Below are 18,606 nucleotides of genomic sequence, written 5' to 3'. Positions count from 1 at the left end.
GAAAGGAGGTTGTGGTGAAGTGGGTGTTGGTCTCCTCTCCCAAGTAGCAAGTGATAGAACAAGAGGAAACAGCCTCAAATTGCACCAGGGGCAATTTGGAAAAATTTCTTCACTGAAAGGGTTGTCGAGCATTGGAGCAGGCTGCCCAGGGAAGTCATCATCCCTGGACGTATTTAAAAGACGTGTAGATGTGTCACTTAGGGACATGGTTTAGGGTTGGACCTGGCAGTGTTAGGTTAATGGTTGGACTTGATCTTAAGAGTCTTTTCCAACCTAAATGATACTATGATTCTAGTAATATAGAACTACAGGCCACAACAGCCTGAAGAGACAAGAGGGGACAATTCTGCCTCCTGTCCCGTTTCAGAAATTTAAGTATCATTATGGTTTTCTTAGATTTTTAAATATAAATTAATTATTTGGAAAAAAAAAAAGATAAAATTCCCTTAGTTATGAAATAAAATATAACTGAATGGAAGCACGTATCACCACAGATGAAGTTTTCTTGTCTTGATGAAGTTTTCTTGTCTTGATGAAGTACAAGAATGCATATATGTTTGCTGCTTCTGTATCGACAGTAGCAGCTAACATGATATCGCTGCTGTACCATGATCGCTCTTCCTCTTTGCTAAAACGTTGTAAATTTAATTTTTGTGTAGATCTGATGCTCGTCTTCATAGAGATGATATTGATATCTGCTTCAGCAAAACACTGAATTCCTGCAAAGTACCCCAAATCCGTTATGCAAGCGTCGAGCGCCTTTTGGAGCGGTTAACAGACTTGCGATTTCTAAGTATTGATTTCCTGAATACTTTCCTACATACTTACCGCATATTTACTACTGCAGCTGTTGTGTTGGAAAAACTTTCAGACATATACAGACGGCCCTTCACTTCCATTCCCGTCAGGTAAGCTTTAGGGTCTTTTGCTGCTATCATAGATTTCTTACAGAATTACCATGGCATCATTTGTTTGGTTGGCTTTTACCATGTTTTTTTGTTATAGGAGTAATGCAAGAAGAAAGTTCTTCCTTTGTAAATAAGACAGTAGTTTTTCAGATAAGTCTGTCTCAACTTTCTGCTCAGGCTTTGAGGACTAAAATTATGTTACAGATTTTGCAATGCCATGCAGATTTGCACAAAATTTGACTGTAAGTGTTTTCACTTCAGTCTCATGTTTCTTATTATCTATTGATTTTTTTTCTTTCTTTCTCTCAGGTCTTTGGAGTTATTCTTTGCCACCAGTCAAAACAACAGAGGAGAGTACCTGGCTGATGGGAAGTCACCACATCTCTGTCGCAAGTTTTCTTCTCCTCCTCCGTTGTCACTTTCCAGAACTTCCTCACCTGTCAGAACCCGAAAACTCTCATTGACCTCACCACTGAATTCAAGGATCGGTGCCCTTGACCTCTCTACTTCATCTGTGGCAAGCAGTCCTACCTCGACCTACAGCCCAGCCACCTCCCCACCACCAACAGGTAGCAAAGTACCGCTGGACCTTAGCAAAGGGCCCTCCTCTCCAGAGCAAAGCCCTGGCTCCATAGAGGACAGCTTGGAGAACCCTCGTGTTGACCTCTGTAACAAGCTGAGGAGAAGCATTCGAAGAGGTATTATATACCCACAAAATACTGAATGTTACTTTTAATAAATAGTGTAACCTTTAAGGTAGACTTGACTTTTATCAGATTACTCTTGAGAAGCTGTTTCTGATGCCGTCTCTTCTCTGTCTTGATCACCGTAAGCTGTGTTATGAAACCAAAGGCTCTCCTCTCTGTTTCTTCTGTAGTAGAGGCTGCAATACATTGTCTGCTTTGTTGCTTCGTTGTAGGAATAGAAGTATGGCAGAATGGACCTTGTCTATTTTCACTTCAGCAGAGTGTTAAGGACAAAGGCAGAAGGAAATCTTTGATGCCGGTTGTGTTTCGTGAGGTGAAAGATTTTGGAGTTGTACCATTACTACAGGAAGTAAAGTACTAACTTAAAAAGAAATAAGGATGTAAAGACCTAAAAGCTTTAACATGTTTTTGTAACAGGGCTAGTTCTCCAGAAAGATTTCATTGCTAATACCAACAAATAATTTATGTGATGCACTTGGTACATTGGTGAGATTCATACCACCTGGTTGTTATCCATCCAGAAGGTAGATGTCTAGAACAGATTAATTACTCCTGTGCAAATGGCTGTTTTCCTCTATGGATTGTGTAAGGCACCTTGGAATAGCTAAATTTAGTTGACAAAAACCTCACTGCGGGCATCTAGAATAGGATCATTGTATTTATAGATGGCAAAGCAAGAAAGTAGCTCTAATCTCATAGGATGCATAAATGTGCACTTATTTCTCATTGCTCTTTGGGGATGGAGGGATGGCCTTCTGAATTAGAATAGAAGTATATAGTAATTTTTTGTATTGTTGTTACATTAAACAGAAGGTGAGGAAATAAAAAAAATGGTATTTTATTCCTAAAATTCATGTTTAGAAATGGTCTTACATGGCCTGATTTACAGTCTGAGGAATTTGAACTATAAACGTGAGCCAATTGTAGCTCAATTTTACTTGGAAGTACTGTAACAATGAAAATTGGTAAAACCCAAGAGGAAAGAAGAAAAGGTTACCAAATATAAATTAAGAAAAATATGGTTGAAGCATTATGTCTGCTCCTTACTGATGAATTGAAATAAGTGCCCTGCTAAGAAATTTTATGTTGTATTGTGTAGAGAGATTGTTTCTACAGAATGTAGTCTATTGTCCAACAAAAAATTTTTTAACTGACAAGTTAGCCACTTTAGCGTGATAGGAGTCTATGCTTGCCCATGATGTATACTTCCTAAAATGCTGGTTGGCTGTTATACTTAATCATTATATTTCTGTGTCCAGGATGTTTTTAAATGAATAGCATAACAGAGTGTGTGTATATATATATATATTTTTACTATGTCAAGTTGGACAAATTCTTCTTGTGCACTAGCATAACCACATTCAAATGAATGTAATAGCACAGCATGTCCCAAAATACAGGCCGTGCATTAGAATGAATTGCACACAGGTAACTGCAGTCTTAGGTGTAGTATTTTTTGCTATACACTGTAAACTAGTAAAGAATAGGTTATTCTGGGCTAGCATTAGCACTAGGCATTGTTGTATAGGTATTCATATTTGCATTCCAGTCTATCAAAGCTGGAAGTGTCATCTGGGCAGCGTAAGGAATATTTGGAAAGGGCAAGAACCTCATATAAATGCTAAATTGCTGCCTGTGCAGTGTCTCAAGTCTCTTTGGGGATCTCCTGCTGAACAGTTTGCACTCAGTTTGGAGGGATTTGCAGCTAGATAGTTGCAATTTGCGAGGGAAAATCCTTTTGTTATCCAGCTGCATATAGCATGTTGAGGAAGAGGTGTAAGTTTAAAAAGAAATCATAGGATGATTAGGGTTGGAAGGGGACCTTAAAGATCATCTAGTTCCAAATCCCCTGCCATGCACAGGGACACCTTCCACTACACCAGGTTACTCAAAGCCTCATCCAGCCTGGCCTCGAACAATTCCAGGGAGAGGGCGTCCACAACTTCTCTGGGCAATTTATCAGCTTATTTTCTCTCATTTCAGAGGTAGTGTTTCTGCCATTCCTTTTTTATTCTTCTGACAGAAGAACTCCTTCATGGACTAATCTGCTCTCCTGTGCTGTTTGACCATTTTATTGGGCAGTTTTTGATTACACGTAGTTATCCAACAAGGTTTATTTTCCCTAGTTCATATAAAACCTACGAGTTCAAGTATCCTTATTACATGTGCATTTAACTGCATATGCTGCTAACTTGAAGTGCAGCCTTAGCCAGGCTATTTTTAAAACTGTCAACTTGCTGGTTTTCACCAGGTTCGTCGTTTATGAGCTTTTGTGTGGCTGTGTTGTTGGTACTAAACTTTCCCAGTCCTTTAACTCCATCCAGAGGATAACTATTGCTGAATCTTTTTAAAGCAAAAGTTTCATGACAAGTTCCAGAAGCACTGTTTAAAACAAGTATAAACACAGATTAAATGTAAACAACTTTGTGTTAGATGGTATTTAGTAGTATTAGGTTGGTATTGAAATTCTGATAATTAATGACCATTTTTTAAACTTTTATCTTTCAGTGAAGTCCCCTTTGATGTACATACTCTTTTTTGTCAATGCAGTACAGTACAGACTTTTGCAGACTTTCTATCTTTTCGTGTTTGCACACTGAGAGTCCTGAATCACCTGCATACCCTATAATCTCTGCAGAGGCATGCCACATCTAAGATAAACTAATCCTATATACTCTGTGTTTTAAAAAAGCATATCTTAAAGCCGCGTACGATAGTTCCCTATGGCCTCTTGATATTTTCGAAGAACGTTTATACATTATAAATAAATTAATATAATACAATATAATAATATAATTAATATAATCATCAACACAGTAATTAGTATTAGTTGTTATATATTTACGATATATAATATAATAATTCAATATACATTAAAGAGTTGTAAATTATTAATCATAGAATCATAGAATGGTTAGGGTTGGAAGGGACCTTCAAGATCATCTAGTCCCAACCCCCCGCCATGGGCAGGGAAACCCTCCACTACACCAGGTTGCCCAAAGCCTCATCCAACCTGGCATTGAACACTTCCAGGAATGGGGCATCTACAACTTCTCTGGGCAACCTGTTCCAGTACCTCACCACCCCCAGAGTGAAAAATTTCTTCCTTATATCCAATCTAAAATGTACCCTCTTTCAGTTTAAATCCATTGCCCATTGTCCTATCACTACATGCCCTTGTCAAAAGTCCCTCTCCAGCTTTCTTGTAGCCCCTTTACTGGAAGGCTGCGATAAGATCACCCCAGAGCCTTCTCTTCTCCAGGCTGAACAACCCCAACTGTCTCAGCCTGTCTTCATAGCAGAGGTGCTCCAGCCCTCAGATCATCTTCATGGCCCTCCTCTCGACCCGCTCCAGCAACTCCATGTCCTTCTTGTGTTGGGGACTAAAGAGCTGAATGCAGCACTGCAAGTGAGGTCTTATGAGAGCAGAGTAGAGGGGCAGAATCGTCTCCCTCGACCTGCTGGCCACGCTGCTTTGGTTGCAGCCCAGGATACGGTTGGCTTTCTGGGCTGCCAGCGCACATTGCTGGCTCATGTTGAGCTTCTCTTCCACCAGCACTCCCAAGTCCTTTTCCTCAGGGCTGCTCTCAATCCATTCTGCACCCAGCCTGTACTTGTGCTTGGGATTGCCCCAACCCACGTGTAGGACCTTGCACTTGGCCTTGTTCAACTTAATGAGGTTCTCACAGACCCACCTCTCCAGCCTGTCAAGGTCCCTCTGGATGGCATCCCTTCCCTCCAGCGTGTCCACAACACCACACAACTTGGTGTCATCTGCAGACTTGCTGAAGGTGCACTTGATCGCACTGTCCATGTCTCCAACAAAGATGTTAAATAGCACTGGTCCCAGTACTGACCCCTGAGGAACACCACTCGTCACAGGCCTCCACTTGGACATTGAACCGTTGACCACAACTCTTTGAGTGCGACCATCCAGCCAATTCCTTATCCACCGAGTGGTCCATCCATCAAAACCATGTCTTTCCAGTTTAGAGACAAGGATGTCATGTGGGACAGTATCAAATGCTTTGGATAAGTCCAGGTAGATGATGTCAGTTGCTCTTCCCCTATCCATCAATGCTGTAACCTCATCATAGAAAGCCACCAAATTAGTCAGGCAGGATTTGCCCTTAGTGAAGCCATGTTGGCTGTCACTAATCACCTCCTTATTTCTATGTACCTTAGCATATTAGCCAGGAGGATCTGCTCCATGATCTTGCTGGGCACAGAGGTGGGTCTGACTGGCCTGTAGTTCCCTGGGTCTTCTTTTTTCCCTTTTTAAAGATGGGGGCTGTTTCCCCTTTTTCAGTCATTGGGCACTTCACCAGACTGCTACAACTTCTCAAATACAATGGAGAGCGGCTTAGCAACTTCTTCTGCCAGTTCCCTCAGAAAACGTGGATGCATCTCATCAGGTCCCATGGACTTGTGTACCTTCAGGTTCTTTAGATGGTCTCGAACCTGATCTCCTACAGTGGGCGGTTCTTCATTCTCCCAGTCTCTGCCTTTGCCTTCTGTAACTTGGGCCGTGCAGCTGGAGCTCTTGCCAGGGAAGACAGGCAAAGAAGTCATTGAGAACCTCAGCCTTCTTCATATCCCGGGTAGCAAGGTCCCCCGTTTCCTTCTGGAGAGGGTCTACGTTTTCCCTAGATCTTCACTGACATATCTATAGAAGTTTTTCTTGTTGCCCTTGATGTCCCTGGCCAGATTTAACTCTGCCAGGGCTTTATCTTTATAACCTGATCTCTGGTTGCTCGGAGAACTTCTTTGTATTCTTCCCAGGCTACCTGTCCTTGCCTTCATCCTCTGTAGGCCTTCTTTTTATGTCCGAGTTGGTCCAGGAGCTCCTTGTTCACCCATGCAGGCTTCCTGGTGTTCCTACCTGACTTCCTCATTGTTGGGATGCACTGCTCCTGAGCTTGGAGGAGGTGATCCTTGAATATTAACCAGGTTTCTTGGGCCCCTCTTCCCTCTAGGGCTTCATTCCATTGTACTCTAGCGAGGAGATCCCTGAAGAGGCCGAAGTCTGCTCTCCTGAAATCCAGGGTAGCGAGCTTGCTGTGCACCCTCTTTGTCTCCCTAAGAATCTCGACATCCACCATTTCATGGTCACTGCAGCCAAGGCTGTCCTTGAGCATCACATTCCCCACCAGCCCCTCTTTGTTGGTGAGAACAAGGTCCAGCAAAGCATCTCTCCTTGTTGGTTCCTCTACCACTTGGAGAAGGAAGTTATCATCCATGCATTCCAGAAACCTGCTGGATTGCCTGTGTCCTGCTGTGTTGTCCCTCCAACAGATATCGGGGTGGTTGAAGTCTCCTGTGAGGACCAGGGCTCGTGAACGTGAGGCTGCTCTTATCTGTCTGTAGAGGGCCTCATCCACTCGGTCTTCCTGGTCAGGTGGCCTGTAGCAGACACCCACTACTATGTCCCCTGTCCCTGCCCTCCCTTTAATCCTGACCCATAAGCTCTTGGTCAGCTCTTCATCCATCCCCAGGTGCAGCTCCATGCACTCGAGCTGGTCTTTGACATAGAGGGCAACACCTCGTTCTCTTCTCCCTTGCCTGTCCTTCCTAAAGAGCCTGTATCCTTCCATATCCTTCCATATCCTTCCATAATACTGGAATGATCATTCCAGTATTAACATTAACTCTCTTTTAAAGCAGCAGTTCTAGAGTCTGTATCAGTGGACCGGACAATTCCTGAAAGCACCTCAGCAGTGGATACCACAGAGCTTTCGCCATGTAGATCCCCTTCGACACCACGTCATCTCCGCTATCGTCAACCAGGAGGTAAGAACCTGATGCTTCTTGCTGATGTCGGTAACTTTAAAGAGTTCAAATACTGTAGCTGTAATCTTTGCAGGGTACTAGGAAAGAATAATGTTTGAATAACGTGATTTGCTTGTATTTTCCTTATTTCTCAGGTATTTAGAAAAAAGCTGTTCATTAGAATGTGAATTACGCCAGTTAATTTGTATAGTAATAACAAGAGACTTTGAAGCATATTGGAACTTTGATGTGATGAAATGTTCTTAAATAGCTCGAGCAGGATGTGCCTGAGTTCAAGACTAATATTGAATCAGTCCTGTTCTCACAAAATGCTCAAGAACTTGACAGATTCTTTTCAGCTACTAAGGGGACATATTTTGGGCATCATATGTAATCATGAAACACACAACACCCATTGTTGTAACTGAGGATTGACTGTGCCTGTTTCTTTGTGTAACACTGAAGATTTACAGATGGTGTCACATTATTCGTTCCAAAATTTGAGTAAACTGCTCAATTGGAGAGGAATAGTGAGAGCTGGTGCTCCTCAAATAGCTCTCACATGGCTCTTTGAAATCATTATCAGAGTTGTGAACTACGTCCATTAATGCTTACAATGCTGCCACTTCGTGCAAGCCAGATTTCTAGGCAGTTATTTCATGTCTGGGATTAAAACAACAGAAAGACAGCAGAGTCTTCTCAACTGTTAATACGTTGCTGAGACACTTCAGTTTTAAACCAATAGTAATCTATTATTGGGCACGTTTGTGGTGAGATGGCAAGATTTGGGAGTTGGAAACTGGGGAAAGTGCTAAGTTATCTGAGCACTAGTCAGAAGAGTTCAATGTTCACACCAGAGAAAGTTGGATAAATTGTGCAAAACTGTGCTCATCCCAAGCAGTGACCTTGGAAAATACGTGAATCTAGTTATCAGAGTTTGGTTAATATGCTTAGTTCTCTTAAAAGATTTTTTTGATTAGGTTAATTTTCTACACCATTGTTTTTTATTTTTTTTTCTTGTTCTGTTTAGTTACTGCTTGTTCCTCACCTTGGCAGTGTCTTAGACATTTTTTTTCATAGCAACATTAATTATACTGACCTGGAAATAAAACTTAAATCAGAAATACAATTATGATATTTTCATTTCCCTTTATATAAATACAAAGTCCTCTGGCAATGAAAACATAAAATGTTCATGAAATGTAAACAGCAATGAAGATTTTAAGAATTATTGTTGCTTAACTTGAAAAATACAAAAAGTATATAGAAGTTGTTACCTTTTCTCTGTCTGTTCCATTTACAGTACAAACTGCTGACAACAGCCACTGTTCAGTATCTCCTGCTTCTGCTTTTGCTATTGCTACAGCTGCAGCAGGGCATGGGAGTCCACCAGGTGAGAGAATGTGCTGTTCAAAAGACATAGCAATAAGATACCTAGGTCTCGAAAGGTAAATATTTTTTAAGAACATACTTATCTGAATCCTAAATAGCCACTGATTTGTAACTTCAGTCTGTTAATGTTTTGAGTCTGGAATCCTGCCCTTTGTGTGGACATTGCAGTACAGCATACACAGATAATTAGAGCCTTGGCTTCCAGTTATGTGGCCATTATGAAAATATTTGTAATGTAACACATTTAATTGGAAGTGAAGTTGACTCATTGAATGACTAAACCAGCTTAAGACAGGCTATTCAGGTACATCCACCCTGTTGCATTTCCTGCTGTGGCAGTCTGGAAGTTTTGGCTGATGAAACAATTTATGTCACCAAAGAGTAAAATCATCGTTTAGGCTGTTTATATACTACCCTGTCCTGGGGAGCTGCCAGCAACTATCACCATGTCTACTTGAAAGAAGGAAAAGATGAGAATGTATTCAGAAGTACCTTTTAGACAAAAACATGAAACCTAACAAATGAGGACTGGATACTATACCACATACCTTCAAGAAACTTGTGTGAATTTGTCTTTGTTTCTTGGACTCTAAGGAGATTGCAAGACTATTCAGTGAGATTTTGAACTATCATGGTATAAACTGATGATAGCTTTTCTTGCTGACTTAAATCAGAATTTTATTTATCGCTCCGCATTTTCAGTTTATCATCTATTAGTCGAATTCTTGTATTCTGTCCTTAATGCTTCTAGTCCAGCCTATTACTGAAAGATTAATATTTACATATATACAGTCTGCTAAACATCTAGATCATACCTTTTTTGGTTTTATTTTTTTGTATTCACGAAAGATTTTGTTTTGAAAATGGGCCTTTTTATGTCCAAAGTTGGTAAACATAAGAGCAGTTGCACTTAACTAAGTTATTGCAAGTGTGTCCTGTATATTGCTTGGAAGGCAGATATGTTGTTTTCTGACTGAAGGTATTTAGTGCAACTTAAAATGCTGGATTTAAGTTTTGAATTCGCTTGCTGTCTTGCTGTATACCCTCTGATTTATTAATATCTTCCACTCACTGAGTTCTGTCCTAGGTCATGTTACAAATAAAACACAACTTTTTTAAAGTCCACATTTGCATTGACACACAAACCCACAATTCATTTTGATTATGTATGACAAAGCATAGTTCAACTGTAAATGAGCACCTGCCTCTTTTCCATCATAACTGCTGGAATGTCTAGGAACTGCTTTGAAGACCCCCATCTCAGAATCACTCGTGAAATTCTATGCAAGTCAGTAAATCATCACTATTGATATCAGTGGATTTTGTAGACAGCTTGTCTGAAGTTGTGGTCATTCGTTTGATGAGTGAACAGGCATCGTGAGAAAGTAATTTCTGTATAAACATGGATCGATGCTCCTCTAACTCTTGTGTACTTCTTGTGATCTTTAAATGATCACAAGAGAGTAATGTTCAGTTTTAGGAACTTTATGAACATGTCACAAGCATGTATTTAGTAATTTTTTTTAAACGATGACTATTCTCTGCCTTTGGAATCAGATACTGCCAAGGAATCAGTGACACCTTTCCTTTATGAACTAATTCTGGTATGTTTAAAAATTGTTCAAAAAATGCAGTAAGAGAAGAAATACTTTTTTTTTCTCACTAGGACTAATTCAGTTAAAAATTGCTGGGTTTTTTATTGTTAAAAGCACAGCTTTTCAGCATTTCATAGAATCATAGAATCATAGAATGGTTAGTATTGAAGCGTGAGAGAAAATAAAATATGGAAGTATGCAATCAATTGAGGGAATATCAAAGCATGGGGATGTTGAAACAGGGGAAAATAACATCCCTAATATTCTTCCATACTTTTTTGTGTTGCTGTTTAAGCTGGTTCTGCATAAAAGGTTATTCTCCTTGGTGATATAAAAAACAATAAGAAGTTTCTGCAGCATTCTGACAAGAAAAATGTGTGGTGAGGGATCACAGGAGACTGAGCTGGAGCAAGGCTGTCCACCTGTAATCAGTTCAATTATACAAGGCTACAAATGACAGCTTAAACAACTGTATAACCTCTTAATCATGCAATTAATCATGGTAGAGGTTGTATTAAAGCTGAAGAGTCATGCAGTTCAAATTTGGGTAATTCAAATAATTTTATTTCTTCCTCGTGTATGTGATTTTTTAAAATAACACCTTTTTTTTTTTTCCCAGTGGGCTCCTGTCTCGTTCAAAGCATAGGATGGACATTATCCCTCAGCGAATCAATTCTAGGCAGTGAATGAGATTTATGTTTTTTTTTTTCTTTTTTTCAGTTGGTCCTTGACCTCATTACAGCAGACATTATAATGTGTGCTGTTCAATATACTCCTACACGGAACATAAATAGAATGGCTGGTGAAATTCAGTGTTGATAAGTACAAAGTGATGCACATGAGGAAAACCAGTCCCAGCTCTACACCTGAAAAGATGGGCGCTGTGCTGGGCATTATCGTTCAGGACCGAGGTCTGAGGATTATGACAGATAGTTCCATTAAACCATCTTAGTGCTCAGCAGTAGCCAAAAAAAGGTAAAGGAAACACCAGGAATGATTCGGAAAGGAGCAGAGGACAAAGCAGAGAAAACCATTATGCCACCACAATATAAATGCAGAAGTTGCACACGTATTGAAGACTGTGTGCAGTTGTGATGAATCCTGTTTGAGAGGAGGGAAAGAGCACTAAAGAAGGTTGAGGAACAATTTAAAGTATGAAATGGCTTCTTTGCATGAGAAGTTTAGAAAATATCTTAGTTGGAGGGTTGATAAGAAAGTTCTGCAAAATCATGGATGCCATTGGGAGAGTTAGCAGGCATTTGTTGCTTTTTCTGATGCAAGAGATAAAGGAGGCAACAGATGCATTTCATGATGCCAAGGTTCAAAACAAGCACAGGTTTGTGGTTCTTTGTGCAATGAGTAGAAGTCCTGTGAGATTCTGATGAGGGACATTGTGAAGGGAAGAGATTTACTCAGATTCAAAAAGTGGACAGCTACATGCTGGAGTCATTAGTAGCTATTAGACAGGCAAACTAGAACAGGTTCGGGAGCTGAAAACAGTTGGAAGTTGTGCGAGAGTGTTAGGAGGTAAGAGTCATCTGTATGTCTTCTGTTCTCACTGCTCCGTGAAGCCTTCTGGCTTCTGGCCGTTTTGTTTTGTTTTGTTTTGTTTTCCCAGGGTATGATTCCCTAGCTCTTCTCAACTTTCCGTCTTCCAATTCTGACTGTTGACAGATGCATTGAGGCGAGCAGGGTAACAGCATCATCAGAAAACCCGATAGTCATGCGCTCTACCAGAACCAGACCTGAAGAATATTTAATCATCTCCTGTGGAGAGTGCTGACTGGAACATTTTATAATTGCTATCACCATGCAATGATAAGTTTGTATACTGATAAGTATGCAAAGCTCTGAACAGCTCTCCCATGTCGTATGATGACTTTGCATTATCTTCAGATAAGCAGCTAGGGTAACACTGCCTGTGTTGGTCCTGCCTGCAGGCTGCATCACAGCAAGTGGCTTGATGAGAACCCAAAGTTGAAAGACTTTTGAGTACTTCGGTCTGCTTTAGGTGTTAGTGCTCTTCTCCTTTGAATGGAGCCTGTGCAGTGCATGTTGGCAATGATTGTGGTCTGCTCCATCCCTGCTTGGCGATCAGTACTGTGCTTCCGGGATCTTGAAAGTTTTCTTGGGGCATCCTCATCTGTTGTGTTCATGTGCTATCTGGTGCAGATGAGGTGCACATGTAGGGCTAGCAAGGCCCTAAGAATAGCTCATGCTTGGGTTGCCCCACTACACCATGTGCTGCACTGGTTTATGAGCTGCTGAAAAGGACGTGCTGGGCACCACGGCATTGCTCTGCAGCATGCAGAGCTTCCTGCAGTATATGGAACCTTTCTCTGAACCAAGATGGTTCAGATTCTTATGCCCTTCAGTAGTTTTCTTTAACTTGCTGATTTTGTTGCCATTAATTTCAGTTATTTTGCAGGTAGCTGCTTTTGTGATGCCAAGCTGTACTACTTGTTCTATTGTCTATTCCATCTGTCTAGTTAAATACTAGTCTCTACGTATCTTAAACATGTTTTTGTCTATCCTCTTCCAGAAAATTTGCATATTACTTGTTTATTTTAACAGCATGATAAAGATAAATAGAAATATGAAGTGAAAGTACAGAAAATTAAATAAGGCACCCCAGGTGCACAGCTTGGTGCCTGCGTGAATGATAATATGCACAACAGGAATAAATAGAGCATTTTGTGTCTTTATCCTTTCTCTTTTGAGGGATGTGAGAGATGGCTAGATGGTGCATGGCTTGCTGCAGTTGTAGTGCTCTGTCACCATTAATGGGTTGCTGCACACCTTCATTCTTTTCCCAATTATAAAGATGGGATAATAATACTAACATACTCTATTGCAGAAATGGACAGTCAAATCATCTTTAGTCTTCTACAGCTTTCTTTAATGGCAGTAAAGCTCATTCTTCGTCAAGGGAAGAGAACAAAGCTATGCAATCATCCTTCTCCAGAGCAGTGAAAGGTATCCAGTTTTCATGACTGGGTGTAAACTAGTATAAACTCAAATTGTTGATACAGGGTCACGTCTTCTTTACTTGTTCTGACTTACCATCTCCTTTCTCATGACTCTTTGTCTTTGCTCTTAGCACTTCTGTTCACCTACATGCTTCTCAGAGTGGTAGATAAGCCCTGAGCAATCACAAACATACCTGCTCAGAGGCATCAGTTATTTGAGCTGTTCCTCTCCCTGCTGTTCATGTATCTCTAGAAAATTGGTTCTTGATTTCTGCTTGAATTAGTGACAGCTTCCAAAAGCAATACAGAGATTATCTAGCAGCTCTGCTCTGATGTCTTTCTTATAATATGCCAAATTTCCTACAAGAATTTTAATGCTAATGGTCTCATCCTAATGAGTGTCCTACTCTTCTCTTCTTTTAGCTTTTCACTTTTTTCCACTTAGGTGGTCCTTAAGTGCAACTCCAAGGAGCCGCAGTGAGCCAAATCTCTTCAGATTTCCTTCTCTTCTCTGAGTGTCTTTGTCACCTAGCCAGTGTCAAAGAAAGGAGTGAGACTAGTAATGTGGGAGAGGAACCTCCTGCCAAAATACTCACCAATCATTTGTAGTTTTGCTGAAAAAATCCTACAGATGTTACAGGAATTAAGTAACAGCAGTATAATCTATGCAGCACCCACATAAACCATACCACTAGATAAAAACAATTTATATGGAAAAGTTTTTATTTCATCTGTGGCTTGTAGGACCTGCAAATTTCCCTGGTTTATCTTTGCACAATTCTTTCAAACATGTTATTGCTTTTTTTATCTCCTTAACTTTTTATTTATCTCTGTTGTGCACAGAATCGGAGCACTATCTCAAGATCAGTAAGAATGCCATGCACTGATTTTTAAAGAAAAAACATCTTTTGGTGTTCATGTACTGAAGCTGCTTGTTCTGCGTGCAGGTCTTCATACTTGTTAATACTTACTAACGATGAAGGTGCTCTGTGCAACTAGAAGACATTCAGGCTTTACTTAAAATCTCTGAAAAGTATGTGTGGATGAAGCCAAATTAGATAAATAATGCTGTGTTGTAAATAATGAATAAAGTAACAGGTACTTATGTAGTCAAAGAATTATAGAATAGTTTAGGTTGGAAGGAACCTCCAAGATCATCTAGTTCCAACCCCCTGCCATGGGCAGGGGCATCTTCCACTAGATCAAGTTGCTCAAAGCCTCATCCAACCTGGCCTTGAACACTTCCAGGGATGGGACGTCCACAACTTCTCTGGGCAACCTGTTCTAGTGCCTCACCACCTTCGTTGTAAAAAATTTCTTCCTTATGTCTAATCTAAATCTCCCCTCTTTCAGGGTATATGAGCTTAGCAAACATACAAATTTATTCTCTGCTGAGAAAGTCTAACCCAACATGAAGAAAAATAGTTAATGTTAAACTGATCATTTTATTTTAAAACAGTTCTACTGAACATGGGCTGCAAGGAGATTGTTTTGACAAAAATTTAAATTCAGGATCTAAGTTGATCTTGTATACTCTTTGTATTTTATATACTTGTAGCAGATATACTGAAAGAGCTTTGAGAAGCTTATTTCTTCCTCGACTCAAACTAGAGACGAAAAATCTCCCAACATGGAAAATAAATGTTAGACAAGAAGCGAATACTTAAACCCAAACAAATGTGTTGTTCCCTCATGAACATAGCAGCTTTATTTCAACAGCTCTGTCATCCAATTTTGAGCTGGGTACGTCAGTATTTCCAGCGTGCCACATGCTTCAAAGCTGCTTTCCTCCTCCTACAGCATGCCGATCCGCGCTGTAGAGAATGTACCATTTTTCACAAGAACAAGGTGACATATTATGGAAGAGGATGGGAGTGGGATGGAAGCTTGCGGTTGGCAGGAGGGCCTGGCTTCTTTAGTATAAGCATTTGTTTTTTAAAACACATGTGAAAGGGAGAGGAGAGAGTGAGAAAGAAGTAGGGGAAAAAGAGTCTTTGGGGGAGTATCTCTGACAAATATGATTTGCACGTAGGACAATCTGCCCCATGCTAGCAAAGAGGAAAGATGGTTTTATAATCTCTGATTTTAGTGATTTAAAGGAGCAATTAAAATAACAGCTTGAAGCTTTGAAGCATCTGCACAAAAATGAATTGCTTGTATACTATCTCTTTCAATTAATTGCCTACACATGTTTCTGGCGCTAAATTAACTTTCACTTGAGTTATTTACCTAAGTATTGTTCAGGAGAGAGAATTTTTCCTAAAGCTTCTGCATTTTGCAGCTTATAGCTTGTCAAAGAACATTTCAAAAGCTCTCTCAAACAGTCAGCCTGCAAATTCTTTCTTATGCAGAGAAAGTACAACCAGCTCCTTCCCTTTCCACAAATCCACACCGGTGGTTCGGAGGAGCAATCTTATCTAAATTGCCCTTGGTTTTATTACAGCAAAACTGATCAGCCTGTTTACCAGGCCATTTTCTGGTATCATCTGCTTTTCCGTAGCTCTTACAGTCTGCAGAAGCGATCAGACAGTCCTGTGCAGTTGCAGCAGATTCTCAACAAAGGAAGCACAAAACCTGCTCCATTAATCTGCTAACTGCAGCTGCTAAATGCAAGCACCGTCTTCCTTCAAAGCAATTCAGTATGCCTGGGCATTCAAAACTACCTCCTGGAGCCACATCCATGCAATTCCACTGTGTAGTTTCCACTGCTGGCAATGGATCTAATACAGTCTGTGAGTTCTGGATTGGTGGTCCTGCGGTCACATCACTGTCTATGGAGGGACCAAGTTCCTTTCTTACTCTTAAACTTTGTATAAAAAGTTAATTATACACTTCTTTCCACTGGTAATCGGTTATACATTAGTGCATCAATTATATACATAGTTATGCGTTAGTGATGGAAAAGGTATAGAGAGGGAAGTGTGTTATTCTTTTACAGTATAAATGTCTGGTTTATTTTGACTTAGCTATTTTTGTATTCTTGATCACTGCCTGGCATAAAACGTTGTAGGTCCTTTCTGTACTTTGTTTGACCACTTCTGATGTAAAGCTGCCAAACCTTGATTTCAGAGCAGTTGAATGCGATTGAGGATAAACAGTGTGGAAATAATTATCCGAAAGTGTCAACTCTAAGAGCCAGTGATTGATGTGAAAGTGTCAACAGGAGCCACTGAAATGAATACAGAAAGCCCTCATCTCCTCAGAGGTGCTGTAGTTTTTCTGCCATAACATACCCTAACTATAACAGCAGTAACAAATATAAATGGACTCCTGTAAATTATAGCTGTGGTTTCCAGGATGACATATCTCTTGACAGCTGCGTAAGCACTGAAGTTGAGCCAGAGGAGTCCTGTGAGCTCTCAGTCTGACACACTTTATCCCTACTTGATTACTGTCACAATATTAGATGGATAAAAATTAGCTAAAAGTAATAATTCATGTTTCATAGAGATCCAGATTACGCAGTGAGTCATGTGTAGGCCTTTCCATTCTGATAAATCAGGCACAGATTGATTAAGGCTGACTGCTTATTTTAAAAGGCCAAAATTAGCATGAGAAAGTTTAACAAAAGTTTTTAGTGAGAGCTGTATGGCTTATTTTAAGTTGTGGCCAGTGGTGCTATTCCGCAGTCATTCAAACTACATGCCAGCTCCCAGTGCCACAATATTTTTGTTTTGTTTGTTCTGGCATAAGCACTAATTGGAGTAATGGAATGACACAGCTTGTGCCAAATGATACAAGGGAGATCGAATTCTATGTGCGTGTTCGTGTGACTGTGTGTCTGTAGTTACATGTCTGACTGTAGCAAGAGGAGGCACTGTAGCTGTGCATACTGTTGACAGATGCATTCAGCACTTAAGCTGAATAATGTGACTTGAGGAGGTACCATGCAAAATAACGAAGGCATAGACTCCCAGAGGGATTCCATTGGGCCCTGAAATGGAAAAGCAAGTAGAAACATACGTTGTGCTTTAATCAGATACAGTATTTTCTCCCTGTCTTGCACACAGATTGATGCGAGTATATAGTTCCCCTTTCAAGGATATCAGCTGTACTGTTCAGTGAGTATCTGCCTGGTTCTGAAAGGAGGTATAGTAGTGAGACATTACACCATTAAGTTTTCTGAGACAGAAATTCTGGAGTAGGCAGCTGAGTTAGTATGAAATTCAGTAAAGATTAGAATTAAACTAGGTTGGTAAAGGAAATTATTACTTTTTTTTTTTTCCATTGTGAGAGGGCAGACAGAGAGAGATTTCCTTGCTATGATGAATGTTATGTGAAAAGCAAACAGTATCTGACAGTGATGTTGAGATGTATTCTACGTTCTGTGAATAGCTGGATAATGCACTTCTGTGTTGTGCTATGCTAAGTGCTTTAAATTACATCAGTGGTTATGAGCTAACCTTTGGAAAGGTATATGTTTCTTTCTGGTTTTGTACATAAGTATCCGTATCTAAAGCAAAACCAGAAAATGTGCATCTTTTTCTAATTGATATTCAGTATGATGCCATACTATTGCCATTAGTAATAGTTACAGTAATTTTGCACTGTAGTAATTTTCTAGGTTATAACATCTCTTTCCCTGTCCTGGAAAAGCATTGTGGAACTTTTTCCTTATAAATCCAGGCCTGAAAGAAAAAAATTGTGATGGTGATATGCTAGTCAGTAATCAAGATGCAAAAAAAATTCATCCTTTTGAATCTGCAACTTATCCTGGCAGGACTACTCTTCACAGGAGTAAATTGGCACAATGGGGTCACAAGTGTCACGGAGTGACACTTGGTTGGAAGCAGACCTTAGTTTTAACGGTACTTCTTCAGGTCATGGGTTCCCACATGGAAATTCAAGATTGAATTTGAGGGCATCTAGCCTCCTGCCAGAGATATGTGATATCATCAAATCAGTGAAATCGTTGTTCAGACATGCTTATCAATCCTGCATGCATTGTGACCCTCCCCAGCCCCCTCTTTCTATAAGGGGTTTAGGAGCTTAGTTCCAAGAAAGAAAAGAGTTGGTGTAGGATTTCTTATCCTCCTCTGATCCTTTATGCAGGACAAACAAGTTTTTTAACTTGTCATTTTTATTTGACTAATGGCTTTAGCCAGGACTGGAAAAGTGAATGCTAGTTTCCTCTTGGGAATACGTTTTAATGAGATTTCCAGACCAATTGCAGATTCATTGAAGCTTGAGAAGCATTGATACCAGAACACTGAACTTCCTTGAGATCAGAAAACTGAACTTCCTTGGAGTTCCCAATTTCGTTTAA

At 40.1% G+C, this 18,606-nt stretch overlaps 1 protein-coding gene across 3 annotated transcripts in view; it reads left to right on the top strand.

Annotated features, from left to right (window-relative positions):
• Positions 1-18,606, top strand: part of RASGRF2 (Ras protein specific guanine nucleotide releasing factor 2) — a 148,864-nt gene that overhangs the window by 83,485 nt on the left and 46,773 nt on the right. For 2 of the 3 annotated variants that reach the window (XM_086629175.1, XM_086629174.1), the window contains exons 14-17: positions 660-908; positions 1,218-1,606; positions 7,277-7,405; positions 8,688-8,777. In XM_086629175.1, the coding sequence (XP_086485301.1) occupies positions 660-908; positions 1,218-1,606; positions 7,277-7,405; positions 8,688-8,777 (857 nt within the window). The remainder of the gene's footprint in view (positions 1-659; positions 909-1,217; positions 1,607-7,276; positions 7,406-8,687; positions 8,778-18,606) is intronic. The other variant, XM_086629176.1, reaches the window with a different exon arrangement.

This window comes from Tauraco erythrolophus, chromosome Z (genome assembly GCF_009769465.1).
Source record: "Tauraco erythrolophus isolate bTauEry1 chromosome Z, bTauEry1.pri, whole genome shotgun sequence".
Lineage (NCBI taxonomy): Eukaryota > Metazoa > Chordata > Aves > Musophagiformes > Musophagidae > Tauraco > Tauraco erythrolophus.
This window is presented reverse-complemented; position numbering and strand designations above follow the sequence as displayed.